At 35.3% G+C, this 14,341-nt stretch overlaps 2 protein-coding genes across 2 annotated transcripts in view; one reads left to right on the top strand and one right to left on the bottom strand.

The window, feature by feature from the left end:
- Cdk5 (Cyclin-dependent kinase 5) overlaps positions 1-10,357 on the bottom strand; it is a 174,664-nt gene extending 164,307 nt beyond the window's left edge. Inside the window, exon 1 of the mRNA XM_090402308.1 lies at positions 10,232-10,357. Coding sequence (XP_090258434.1) covers positions 10,232-10,268 — 37 coding nt within the window. The 5' untranslated portion in view covers positions 10,269-10,357. The remainder of the gene's footprint in view (positions 1-10,231) is intronic.
- Positions 10,358-10,428: 71 nt separating this feature from the next.
- The window catches only part of Bap60 (Brahma-associated protein 60), a 280,469-nt gene continuing 276,556 nt past the window's right edge, over positions 10,429-14,341 (top strand). The window contains exon 1 of the mRNA XM_090403297.1: positions 10,429-10,566. The gene's annotated coding sequence lies outside the window, so the exon portion shown is untranslated. The remainder of the gene's footprint in view (positions 10,567-14,341) is intronic.

Genomic DNA, 14,341 nt, shown 5'->3' with positions numbered 1-14,341 from the left:
TACAGGTAGGATAAAAAAGGCCACTATTTCGCAGGTGTGTGTGTGAATGGGTAAAGAGTTCATGGCATGAAGTGAAACCCAAAATTATTATAAAATCTTTTCAAAAGTGCAGCATTAGTAATTCTCTTGATGGTACAGAAGATGACTTATTATTTCAAGACAGTGATGACTCGGTTTCTGATATAGAATCAAGTTCAGAAATTTTGAGAGTGAAGATGAATAAAGATTTGAAATGAAGATTAATGAAATTGATAAAAATTATTTATATTTTGTTTATATTATTATATATATATATGTGTTAGATTTTTTAATGCTTTGATGATTTTTAAAAAATAACTGTTTTTATGTAATAAACATATACATATATTAAAATGTAAAAAAAAAAATATTTACATGAAAAATTTGATGCATAATTTGTGCATCTTATACTGCAAAAATTCTACATGAAAAATTTGATGCATCCAATACAACGGTGCATCTTATAAGGCAAAAAATACAGTATATATTACATGGATAGATCTTCAGTTTTTGCTAATGATGCAAAGCTGGAGAGAATTATAAGCAGTAGTGCTGACATTAATGCCCTTCAGGAAGATCTGAATAGACTTTTGACTTGAAAAGGAGTGGGGTTGTACTGTCCAACCACAGATGCAAGACCCCTCAAAACTTCTGCATATGGTAGAAGAAGGCGCATCCATTCCAATAATAGGGTAATCAATGATGAGTGTTTATTATTATACGTTGGAAAATTAGCTTTTCTTTTATGAAAATTCTAGTTTTTAAAGTGGTAACTGTACAACAGTTGGAAAATTTTACGTATAAAGTACATGATTTCGCGTGTTGGTGACAAATTCGTACATCACCTTATTCCTTTCTCCCCTTTAACATGAAATGACTCTTCTTGGCATTGTGCCAGCCAAGGTTCTTGCATCTGTGGTCGGATAGTAATTTTAATAAGTGCAAAAATATAAAATATCAGGACTTTGGAATGCTGCTGTGGAGTTGATGAGATGTGGATAGAAGGAAAAGAGGTGATGTGATAGAGACATTTAAAGTCGGTGAGAGGATTTTATCAGATTAATCCAGATGAGAATATAAAAAGAGTAGAAGGCAAGAGGGAAAGAACCAGAGGCCATCCCTAGAAGTTACATGGAGAATTGTCAGTGAATAGAACACATTGCAAGAATATGTTGTTAATGCAAAGAGTGTTAAGGATTTTAAGATTCTGTATGATAAATATGTTGTCAGTTGAATGAACCTTCCACAATGAGTTTGCTCTTTCCATGGAGGGTGCAATAATAATAAATAATAAGAATATACTATCTAATCCCAATTTACATTGAGATTTTGCAATACTTAGTACATCCAACTTCATTAATCTCTGTTCTCAGTCCCTGTCACAGCAGTGACTTCACTGGATGACATACTATTTCAAAGTGGTCACTCAGTAACTCGCTATTTTGTATGCAACCTCACTACCATCAGTACTCATTAATGTTATCCTTCCATAGTTATAATTCCTCTTACTTGCCACAACAAAATAACTCTGGAATCTTCTATGGCTTGCTCAGCTAATTTCGTCTCACGATCTGATTTTGTCTTCTTTACGATGCTGGTAAGGAAGACAAAATTCTTTCCTCTACTGTTCACCTTTCTCCTTATATATTCTCCATAATTTCTTTCTTTCTTTATAGCTCCTGCTTAGTGATACAACTCATCCATCTAATTCCTACGTGATTAATGATTTGAAAATAACCTCTCAAATTAAGACCAAATGATCTCTCTCTCTCTTTCCCCCAGTTGGAGGAAATGGGACCACCTTAGTTGTGGATAGAGCTTCTGATCCATCTTAATACCTGGAATTTCCTTCATCACAATGCTGCTTCAAGTACTTATATATAAATGTGTGTATGTATAAATTTAATTTACTTCCTGCAACTTTCCTCCTCCAAATTTCCTCCTCATTATTTTATTTTATTATTTTATTTATTTATTGTTCACATACACAACAGGTCGAAGGACCTATATGCACATCAATGCCATGTGTGGGGGTGCAGGTGAGGATGCAGAAGTTTACTTTTTTTTTGAAGAATTCCAGGATACAGTTGTTTGTCAACTCTTCTTGCAAAAGGCTGATGGAATAACAGAGGAAGAGGAGCAGCAGTTCCAGCATGTTTCAAGTTGCTGCTCTTGTATTAACAAGTATGACAGAAAATGGAGGAATGATGGCTGTCAGTTCAGTAGAGCAATGCCTATTGTAATCATTAATGTAAACTAAACTTGAACCCAAACTACACAATACACAGCTCTTTTCACCACAAGGGCGGAGGGAACTCCACTCCACAAAGTCAGCTGGTCTCATGAATTCCAGATTCTGCTTCACCATGCACTACTCTCTCTCTCTCTCTCTCTCTCCGATGTCTATCAGCCAACCTCTAGTCTGTTACTGGCTTCATATCAATCCACATTTGCTTTTATATAAAAGATTTCTAAGTGGTATTCCTGTAAAGTGGCATCACACAAAAACCTTCCCTTTGCAAAACTATCCCCCCCCCCACCCCAACCAACCACAATATCATTTCTATCCACCCATTCCCAAATCTGGGTATTAACTTTTACAAAAATTAACATCTACTTCGGAAATACTGACTGCATTATAATTTGTTACTTGTCTTATATCCTCCTTTAAATTATACTTGACAAGAAATTATATTCTTATTTAATCCTTTATCCCAGGATAAGAAAACCAAGTTTGTATGTGAACTTTTTGACTAAGTTAGTTGTATTCACTGTTGACTTCACATTAATTACAAAAAATTAAAGATACCAAGAAATTATATACTTCATTTAATCTGTTATCCAAGTGTAAGCAAACAAAGTTTGACCCTGAAGTATTTTCAGGACTGGGGCAACTCGTGGTAAAGGTAGTATGACTTCATATCACTTGCCTCAGTATTCCATAATGCAAAGCACATCTCCTTGTGGACATATATAATGCTATGTTTGCTTACACTTGGATAAAGGATTAAACCAAGTATATAATTTCTTGGTATCTTTAATTTATAGTATAACCAAGTGGAAAAATTTCAACGATCACATCAATTATCTTAGTACGTCATAATGTAGAGCAGACGTGGCCAACTTCATTCTATACGCAGGCCAATATATATGACGAGTGCTAGCGTCACGGGCTGCACACTTTTAGACAGAACTTAAATAAAAATAAACTCTGCATTTTTTCAAGGAAATAGTTATATATATTGAATTGCTATATTTGTTAAATCATTTCACTACTGGGAGAACAATATAAAATACTTGAAACTGAGTCCTGAAACTGATCACTGCAACCAAAGCAGAGCAAGTGACTTTCAATGATGAGTTACTCTGGAGCGCATAGAAATCTACCACTCTCACTACTACAACTCGCACAGAGAAGCAGTAGATTTTATAAATTGAATAATCTTTTAAAGCAATTTTGATTCCGTGTTGAGATAAATTGTTTCCGTCATCAGAAATAATGAAGATGACTAGCATATCAATCAGAAAATCTGCAGTCGAAACTAACAGCTAAATTGATAATACAAATAATTTAATAGTTTTTATTTATCCTGCTGTGGGTCGCACAAAATCACGTTATGGCCGCATGCAGCCCACGGGCCTGCTGTTGGCCACCTATGATGTAGAGCATATCTCCTTTTGGATGGGTATACTGTTATGCATTATAAATGTTAAAGATACCAAGCTATTTTAAACCTGGTTTTACTCCATTTCCCAAGTAAGCAAACAGACAAATGAGTCAAGTTTGCATCTGCAAGTGTTGCAAGTCTAGCTGACCCTGCACGTAGTGCAAAGCTTTAGTTCATTAGTGATCAGAGCTTATTCTACTTTTACCATGAGTTGCCTTAGTCTTGACCTACGTTCAGGGTTAGGTAGACTTGCAACACTTGCAGGCGCAAACTTGACTTATTTGTCTGTTTGCTTACTTGGGAATTGGAGTAAAACCAGGTTTAAAATAGCTTGGTATCTTTAACATTTATTATACCCAAGGTAAAATAATTTCTACTGTTATGCATTATGGAAAGGGTCACTACCCCCAGACCACTTTTGATCTTCACTGAGGTATGTTTAAGTGAGGGGATACCTCTCCAAAAACTCTGAGTGATCTACAAGATCACTCTATATATCACCAAGTTACCCTAAAGGATTACTCCTGACCTCAATCACTCCAGGACAGAAACTCAGCAGTGGTTCTGCCCAGTGACAGGCAAAAATCCTGCCATCAAGTAGAATCTCTCTACTCCCCAGGAAGTAAGCAAAACCAATGATGAGCATTAAAGAAATTTTTTTTTCACTTGGTTAGAAAGTAAATTATGTTTGACAAGAACTTTTGGCAACTCCTATAGGTAAAGATAACCTCGCTATTGCTTCTGCCTGGTATCTCCACATCTGGGCCTGGCTCCCAATGAAGAGACCTCAATAAAGGTCGAAACTAGTCTGGGTAGTGGCCCGTCCCTTAATGCATAACATTATACATATCTGCAAGGAGATGTGTTTTGCATTATGGGAGATACTGAGATAGGAGTGATGTTAGCTTGGTCCACCTTTGCTACGAGTTGCCCAGTGTTGTACTACCTGACCCCAGTCCTGAAGATACTTTCAGGTGCAAACTTTGTTTGCGCACACTTGGATAAAGGATTAAACTAAATTTATTAAAGAAATTATATTCTTATTTTGGTTCTATTTATATGCAAGAAGCAAAAGGATGTAAAACTCAATGTTATTTCGACTTTTCCATTTCTCTATGTTATATTTTGGCTTTTCCATAAAAATGATATAGTTTTCCTCAACTAGCAAGATATCTATCAAAATAAAAACTAGTTTCACAGTTGTGCTTCATGCTAGAAGCTTTTCTTGTATAGCAATCTCAGTGTAAGCATGTTTGTTTATACCAGATTGGAACAGGGGAAAGGAAGTAAATTCTTGTTACTAGTAACAGCCATTAGTGCACCATGCCAAAATAAGACATGTTTTACATCCACACTAATTCAACCTTGGTATCTTCCTGGATCTGGCTGCAACTGATGAAACCTCAGTAACGATTGAAACTCATCTGGGTGGTGACCCTTTCATTAATGCATTGCAATACACACATCTAAAAGGTAGTGTGCGTTGTATTATGGGATACTAAAGCAACTGAAGTGAAATCAACAGCATTTATATACAAATAGCCAGTAATGAAGATAGTTCACATGCAGAATTTGTTTGCTTACATGTGGATAAAGGATTAAACAAGAATATAATTTGTCAAGTATAATGTACTTTGTAACCAAGTGAAAAAAAACTTTCTACTACACATAATCTTTTTTTTTAAAAAAATAAATTTTAAATCAGTTAACACCATTTTTGTTCCTGTATAGGGAGTAGGCAAGGCCGTTTTTAAGCACTATCTAACTTTTGGAGACTGATTGGGTAGTTAAATCTCCACTGGTAGCCAATAAGAGATAGCTGGCCCAAGGCTATCACTAATTAACCGGCACACAGTGAAGAAGGCGGCTAGTAAGTGCCGCCATCCGGTGGTCCCTAACACAATATATTTAATGTCTGAAAATGGTGTGGGTTCGATGGCCGATTTTCTCAAGTTTACGGGACGAAAAACCCACTAGCCCGTGCCAGAGATCGACTAACTCTGGAACTGGTCGAAAAAAGGCTTAGAAAAAGTTCCTCTAGTCGGCAACTAGATTCGAACGCCTTTCGTTGTGCGGTCAAGCACTGTAGAGTGCAAACGCCACTTCTACTGAGCTACACATGCTCTCCTTTTTTTTAAAAAATTATGTATTGGAACTATCTTGCTCTGTTTCCATTTTCTCATGACACAGCAACATCGTATCTCATCTGCTCATGTTAAAAGTTCAATGGAGTGAAATAGTACTAGAAAAGGATTAAAAATAGTATTCAGTTCTTCCAACATTGTCTCAGTTATTGAGATAAATTGTCAGGGAATACAATGAGGCTTGTAACACGCACACATGATCATCATCAAATTCCTGACATGTACCCTCAACACACATCATTACTAACTTCCTATCTACAATTTTCCTCCAAATCAGTCTATTACTTGGCAAGACTCCAATATTATCGCTATCAGATTTTATATTTCTATCGTCTAAGGCACATTGTACCGTATCAATCCACCTATATCTTGGTCTTCCTCTGGGTTGTTTTCCTGCCAACCTGGCAGAGAACACTTGTTTTGCTAATCCTTCCTCGTCCATTCTGTTTAAGTGACCATACCACCTGAGATTAGCCCTGCTAATGCATTCCTGGATGCCGACCATGTTTAATACCACTTTCTTTCATAATGTACATCCTTGTCTCACACCAGATTTAACATTAAACCATCTTCCTGTACTTCCTTCAATTCTAAATGCTGACTTACAACTCAAATACAGACTAAGTATTGCTTGATATGCCCCATTGACACCATATAACTGTAGTGTATTGAATAGCTTCTCTCTTGGCACCTTGTCATATGCATTTTCCAGATTGACAAAAATTAAATACAGATCTCTGTTATATTCCCATGCTTTCTCGACTATTTGTTGTAAAGCGAAGATCTGATCCTGACTGCCTCTATTTGGCCTGAATCCAGCTTGTGCTTCACCAAGCTTTTCTTCCACAATTCTTCTCAACCGTTTCTCAGGTATAATTGTATATATCTTACCAGGAACACTGAGTAGGGAAATATCTCTGTAATTCATTCAGTTTTATTTCCCTTTTTATATATGGGTACTATGAGAGCTTTACTTCAATCATTGGGAATTTGTCCCTCTGTCCAGGCCCTCTAAACTATGCAGTGCAGCTACTTTAAGACTTTTATACCTCCATACTTGAGCATTTCTGGTCAAATATCATGTACTTCTGCTGCCTTTCCACATTTCAGGCTTTTTCTACTTCAAGTATGGATATGCATTCCTGATTGCATGCCTGTTGAGTGTTTTTTACCACTGTGCTATCACTGCTTGTTTCATTTAGCAATTTTTTGAAGTAATTACTCCATACTTCAAGGATATCTTCTTCTCCTGTTTTCATGTCACCTTTATCATCTCTAACTCCTTTTACAGCACTCTTTCCTCCATTCCTAAGCTTCTTCAACAACCTCCATAATATTTTGCCACCTTCTTGATATGTATTTTCTATGTTCTTGCCAAAAGTCCTCCCATGACTTTTGTTTAGCTAGTTTTACACAGTGTTTTGCTTTCTTACATTTGTCTCTGTATTGTCTAAGAGTAAAAGCTGACTTATTTTCCAGGAACTTTGGATATGATTTCTTTTCCTTCACTGCCTCTTTAACTTCCTGTGTCCACCAGGGAGTTCTGAATTTTCTATCCTTGCAGACAACCTCACCACATGCCTCTCTGGCTGAATCAATCAGGGTTTTCGTCATGGCTTGCCATTGAATCTCCAAGGTTTGGTTCCTGTTCTCAAACTCTTTCATTTTTTCTTCAATAATCTTTGTGTATTTTAGTCTACAGTTCACATCTGAGAGCTGCTCAACTTTTATTCGCTTTAAAACTTTCTTACATGTTATTCTTTTCAATATGAAATTCAATTTTATCCTGCTCATGACTAAATAGTGATCACTTCCAATTTCAAATCCTCTGTATGCTCTGGTGTCCTGCACCAGGGAGAAAACATCACTATCAACAATAACATAGTCAATGATACTTTTCTTATTCCTTGCCTCTTCTCTCCATGTGAATTTGTGCACATTTTTATGTTGGAACAGGGTGTTAGTAATAACCAGTCCATGTCCTGAGCAGAAATCCAACAGGTATTTGCCATTATTATTAGCTTTGCTCTTTTTTTCTACATTTTCTCAAAATATTTTTGTATGTCTGACAATCATTTCCTACTCTGCTATTCAGATCCCCAACATGGACCAACTTTTCCATTTTCTTTGTGTCAGTTGCTTTTTCTAAAGCATCAAAAATTCCTGCACTTCTACCTTAGTAGAACCTTCTGTGGGACCATAGGCACAAATAAGTCTCATTGTTCTGTTCCCCATTCTCATATTTCACTCTACCTGAGACTGACTGCCATTCAAGAAGATTAGCCTCGTATTTTGTGTTGAATACTATGGCTACTCCTTCTTTTCCTTGATTGTCATTGCCTGAATATAATATTTTGTATTTATTGCTCAGAATGATCTCACCAGTTTTGGTCTTTTTTGTTCCAGTCACCCCTATTATTTTGATCTGGTACTTGTCTAATTCCTCAGCTAGCTCCATTTCTTTGCCATTCAGGCTTCTTTTGTTGATAGTACCGATCTTTAACTCTGATGATGTTGAGTTGGGGTGTGTTTTCAGATTTGTTCCAGTAGCTGACTTTTTGCTGTTTGCTCTGGTTTCCTGTTGAAAAACAATGGAGGCCTTGTTTAACCGGGCGACGTCCCAGCCGGCATGAAATTTTGTCATGTTGTACCATCATTTTTTAATTTGGTTTAACCAATAAGAATACAATTTGGTCGGCTAAATCCCAAATTGCCAACCCATCCTCATTCGTTCAATATCCAGGTAGATACCTAACAGGGTGCTGCAGATGTACATGTTCTTCCATGCAGATGGTAGCTGATCTTCCTGTCTATCCACAGTAAGCCAACTTATAAGAACAAGGAACTATATATACACTTGGAACTGAGAGAGGAGGAAGTTTTTCTTTAGTGGAGTGGATAAAGAAGGCTAGTTTTAAGTGGGACTTGAAAGTGGTGCAAAGATTGTATTTCTTTAAGTTCCTGGCTATTTTTTCTGATTAGTGCACCAAGCCAAAATAAGACTTTACACAAGTTTTGCATCTTTTGCTTCTTACATATTAAATAAATTGGACTACTGAATTAATTCAGTTAATTCAGAATATTTCTGCCTGCCAGAAAATATCAAGGAAGGAAGGAGTCTCCTGTGACAAACTCATAACAAATTAATATCATGAAATATCAGCATATATGCTCACAAAAGAGAAAGTGTGTATGCTGTGTAATTATGATGGGAGTAAAAAAACTTATAAGCCATTAGGAAAAAGAAAACCAGGACGTCCTCTTAAATGTTTACTTCTAAGGCCGGAACAGGCCATGCTAGGACTATATCCTTGATATGCATGATGATGATGTAAAAAAACTGTAACAACATTTTTCTTATGTTAAAGCAAACTGGTACTCAACTATTTTTCTCAAGAATTTAACTAAGATTGAATGATATTGAATTCCATTATTCCCTTTTAAATAATAATTTTAAAAAAATGCTCTCGAGTAAAGAAGCCAAATAAGTAACTGAAAAATAGGATGCACAAAATGGCGAGAAAATAGACAGAAGGAAGGTAGATTTAACAGTTTGGTATAGTTATTATTCTTCATGCATTAGATGTAGTATTTGTTGTGGCCAAGACTTCATCTTCTTTAATAGTATCTTTTAATCTTTTTCTAGGTCCTCCTGTTCTTCTCTAATTCTTTGGTTTCCAACTATAACTTGTTTTATTATTCTATCTTCACTTCTTCTTTCCACATGTTCAATCCATTTTATTCTTTGGTACCCAATTGTTTATTGCTTGTACATCACACTGTTTTCTTATATCTGTATTTTTTTTTAATCCAATCTAGTTTTATTTACTATTTTTCTTAATATATTCATTTCACTTATATTTAACATTTGTCTTGTTTTCCTATTTGTGTCTGGTCTTATTTCTGCATTATATGTCATACTAGGCCTGATTACTGCTTTATAAATTCTGGTTTTTGTCTCTACTAAGAGGTTTATTTTTCCATATTGTTTCGTTCGAGCATCCTGATATTCTTGCAGTTTTTGCAACTTGTTCTGACTTCTAGATGTGGCCTTCCTTCCCAGTTCAGCTGTATACCCAAATAGTTGTATGATAACTAAATAGTTATTACTATAACTGTTATTTAAACAACTTCGTTTAGAAAAGAGGGGGCATAAAACCATATATCAATTAGTGGGATGGATCACACTACCAAGTTCTCTTGAATGCATTTGAGCTAAAACACCACTGCACGACTAGACATACTATAAAAAATTATTACTTTTTTTTTTTTTTTCTCCAAATAGTCTTTTAATTAAAACAAGTCAAACTTTCATTTGTCACATGGTTAATACGGGATATCGTCTAAGCATTCTTTATTACTTAAAAATAATCGTATAACTAAACGTAGAAATAACATTACCTTCACCGATTTTTTCCAACTTTTCATACTTCTGCATTATACATCAACCTTAATTCACAGTTACGTTTCCCAAATAATAAACGCCGTCCTAGAACCAAATACTGTATTTCACCCAATATTAAAACCACTTTGTCTCTGAACAGAATTTGGGGGCGCTGTTGTAACTCAAAATATTATCCTAGTATTGGTGACACGAAACGGATGTCGATATCTGTGATGTTTGTTTACAATGTGTGTTTTTATGTTAGTATAATTAAAAACAACAACTAAGAAATAGATCTCACGAAGTATTGAAATAGGGATATGTGAAAAAAAAAGAGTCAAAATTTTTATGCGTAAGTGATTAAGTAATTACTTTGAAAAGGACAGTTTTTATTTCATCCTAATGGGCAACAGTTATGTATTGGTTTGAACACATATAAGTGTTAATATAGATAATTTGTAAATATGTTACATAAAGACACGTACATATTTCTATTCCATCCGAAGAGAGTTTTTCCCGAATATTTTAGATGTTTGTTTTTTTCATTAATTGAGCAGCTAGAAAACCGTGAGAAAACATAGGTTCCAATTTCGGCAGGAAAATATTAATACTGGAGGTAGATTACGTATTTTTTTCCAGCACAGAAGTAATCTAAATGAGTAATTTATAAATATAGTACATTTGAATTATATTACATTATCTAAGTGATTAATATAAAATAGTATATGATTGTCTTGGTATCCATATTACCAGGTTCATATCCAGGCCTTGTTGTTCCACTGTGTGTAACAAAGTTATATAACGCAGTTTTATCATGTAACCATTTCAGATGTTACTTTATTATAAGAAGTGAGCAATTACTATGGCAATAGCTACTTTTCACAAAACTATGCATCTCTCTTAGTCTTATATTCCTCTCCATCAATTTCTGAATCAGGTCTTTTACCAAACTTCTCCCACCTTAACACCCATTACCACTCAGGTACTGATTGATTTTTAATTTACTTCCTCTGTCTTGAAGATGGCTTCTCTCACTTCTCTTGCATATTCTTGTGATCAGTAGGTCAATTCATCTTCCTCTATTCTCACATCATTATTGCATCTACAATTGCATAACTCTTCCTCCTGGATAGTGCAGGAGTGATGCTCAGTAACTGATCTGATTTTGTTGCATCCTTACAGTCAGTGCTCGTTAAAGACAATAAAAAAATAAATAACTTTCTTACAATAAAAATCATCCCTCATGCTAGAGGACTTGGACACCACACAATCAAATGAGAAAAAAACTATTATGGTTTGTCATGGCAAGTTAAAATGCAATTTTTTTTTTTTTTTAAGTATCTGCAACTATTCTTAAAAACATATAACTATCCAAATGGAGGGAAACTTATGTTAAAATTTACTCTATCATGGCTCTTTTGATTTTTTGAGTGCCACCGTATTGCATTTGGACAAACGACAGTACATTGTGCCCTTTGATTAGAAAAGACCTAAGTTCGATTTTCGTTGTGACGGGAGGAATCTTAATATGGGTTTTTTCAATTGAAGGTGAGTTAACTGATCTCATACGGAGGTAGCAGGGTTTTTTCTCCTGGAAAGTCAGGTTTTTTGTCTTTCATACAGACAAATCAGAACACACAATTTACAGCCAAAAAAAAAAAACTGGTGGTAGTGAGCAATAGATGGCATTGGTGTAGATGATGATGGTAGTTGCAGTTTGGTATAGTTGGCAGATTATGTGGTGGGCACGGAGAGTTGTTGAGTAAGTGCCCTCCCTCGATGAGTCTTGGACTCCTTGGAGGTGTCACGAAATAATAATAATAATAAAACTTATTTATTGTAGAATTTTTGCTTAAATGTCATAGTATCTTTTAGGATTGTAGAACAACAATTAAACAATAACTGACAATTCTAAAAAGCACCACCTTAATAGCTAATGTAAGATAACTAAAATGGTAAATAATTTCCTAGCCTAAAAAAAAATATATATATTTTTTTTTTTAAAGTACTTTTTAAAGCTGCTAATCTTTCCTTTATCTCATAAAGGGGATAGATGTAGACCATTGGAACTGTTTAAGTTAGAATAGCAGAGTAAAGTTTCACACATTTCTTTATAAAGATGTTCTGTTATTATTGTTATTATTATTTATTCACATAATTGATACGCAGTCAAAATAAGATTTAAACAACATTATATAAACAACAAATATTATTTAAACAACAATTTGATTGGTGATACAGAACAATTCAGATTCTACCCAAGAATCTAAGAATAGTCTGTCAGGTAGCATCGTAAAATATGGACTGTTCCAAGTAATGCTGTTTTTTGTAGGTCATACGGGGTCACTTCGTTGATGTTTAACTTCTGTAAATAGTTAGAGAGCTTCTTTGAAATTGTGCCAAGTGCACCAATAACTATTGGGACAACTTTAGTGTGTTTAAGCTACAGTCTGCCAACTCGATTGCCAGATCTTGATATGTAGTAATTTTATTCAGTTCTTTGTTGTTAATGTTGTTATCACTGGGTACTGCAATATCAATAATCCAAACCTGTCGATGTTCGATAATTGTGATGTCAGGTCTATTGTGCTCCAAATGCCGATCAGCTTGTATTCGAAAGTCCCAGAGAATTTTTGTTGTTTCATTTTCCAATACTGTCTCTATTTTATGCTGCCACTAGTTATCAGATGTAGGAAAGCCATATTTTTGTGCATACATGCCGATGAATTATTTTAGCCACTTAATCATCCTGGTATTTATAGTCAGTTTGACTATTATTATTATTATAATTATTATGTGACACTACCAAGGAATCCAAAGACTCATCAAGGGAGGGCCCAACTCTCCTTCTCCATCACTTAATCTACCAACTGCTGTGAACCACCACTACCATCCACACCAATGCCATGCATCTACTGCCCCCCACCACCACTAGTATTTTTTTTTGTCTGTAAATTCGTTTGTTTTCAAGGCCAGTTTGTCTGTATGCAGGAGAAAAAACCCTGCTACCTCCATATGAGATCGACTAACTCACCTTCAACTGAAAAAGCCCATATAAAGTAACGTTATATGAAGAAATAACTTTTATGATGTCCTTTAATCTTGTTCCATTGAACTGAACTATACGTTTAGCACAGATAGCATCCACAAGTCCAGACTGTTGAGGCTCATGATATTTAATATAAGACGTGTTTCTTCTACATGAATAAAAGCAGATCTTCCAGTCTGCCATTGGCTGAGAAAATGTTAAGGATGTGATTTAGTTCAGTGGGGGCTATCCCCACCAAAAAATACTAAAATCAGTTATCCACAACCCACCTTCCCCCCTTCACAAAAAACAGCATTACTTGGAACAGTCCATATTTTACGATGCTCAAATATGAAAGACTATTCGTGGAATCAGCCTCAGCCCTTAGGAACATGCCCAAACTTCAACAAATTTGGATGCATATGGCTGCTCCAAATTTGGGAAACATATATCAGAACTTCAGCCCAAAGGCCAAGAACACCTAATATAGCCCGCCAGGGGGCACCATCAGAACTTAGGAAAACGTAGCTTCCTCGCTTCGTTTCTCATTTGCTGTTATGTAGTACTTGCATGCATGTGTCTTTATCTTAAGTTCCTATGAAGATGGCAACGTGACATTGCCGAAATATCAGAAAGTATATATATTAAAGTTGATTTAATTTATATTTCTAGTGTAAGCTGTCAGTTCCTTAAGTATTTAGTTATCATGTTTAACCATCATATAAGCCTTTCTACAAGAACCTAATTTAAACAGGTATGGATGTGTTAAACTTCTCAAAATATGGAAACCAGTAATTCTTAGGCAACCTGAGTTACAACCTAAATTTCTTGTTAGCTCATACAGGGAACATTTCTAGCTATGACTAGACTTTAGTCTGCTAAGCTTCACTTTACTTTGTGCTACTTGTGTTTGTTACAGTTTATATTGTACTCCCTAAAGATATCTTTATGATACAGATGAAATATTAGTAGGCTTAAACTTATAATTCACCCTTTGTATTGTTTTCATTCCAATAAACATCTATCACATTAAACAGAACACCATCACCCAAATCCGAACACAAGCCATAGGTTACTGTGAAGAAACTTGTGCAGTCAT

Source organism: Typopeltis vanoorti, chromosome 13 (genome assembly GCF_054136105.1).
Source record: "Typopeltis vanoorti isolate ZY-2024b chromosome 13, IOZ_Tvanoo_1.0, whole genome shotgun sequence".
Lineage (NCBI taxonomy): Eukaryota > Metazoa > Arthropoda > Arachnida > Uropygi > Thelyphonidae > Typopeltis > Typopeltis vanoorti.
This window is presented reverse-complemented; position numbering and strand designations above follow the sequence as displayed.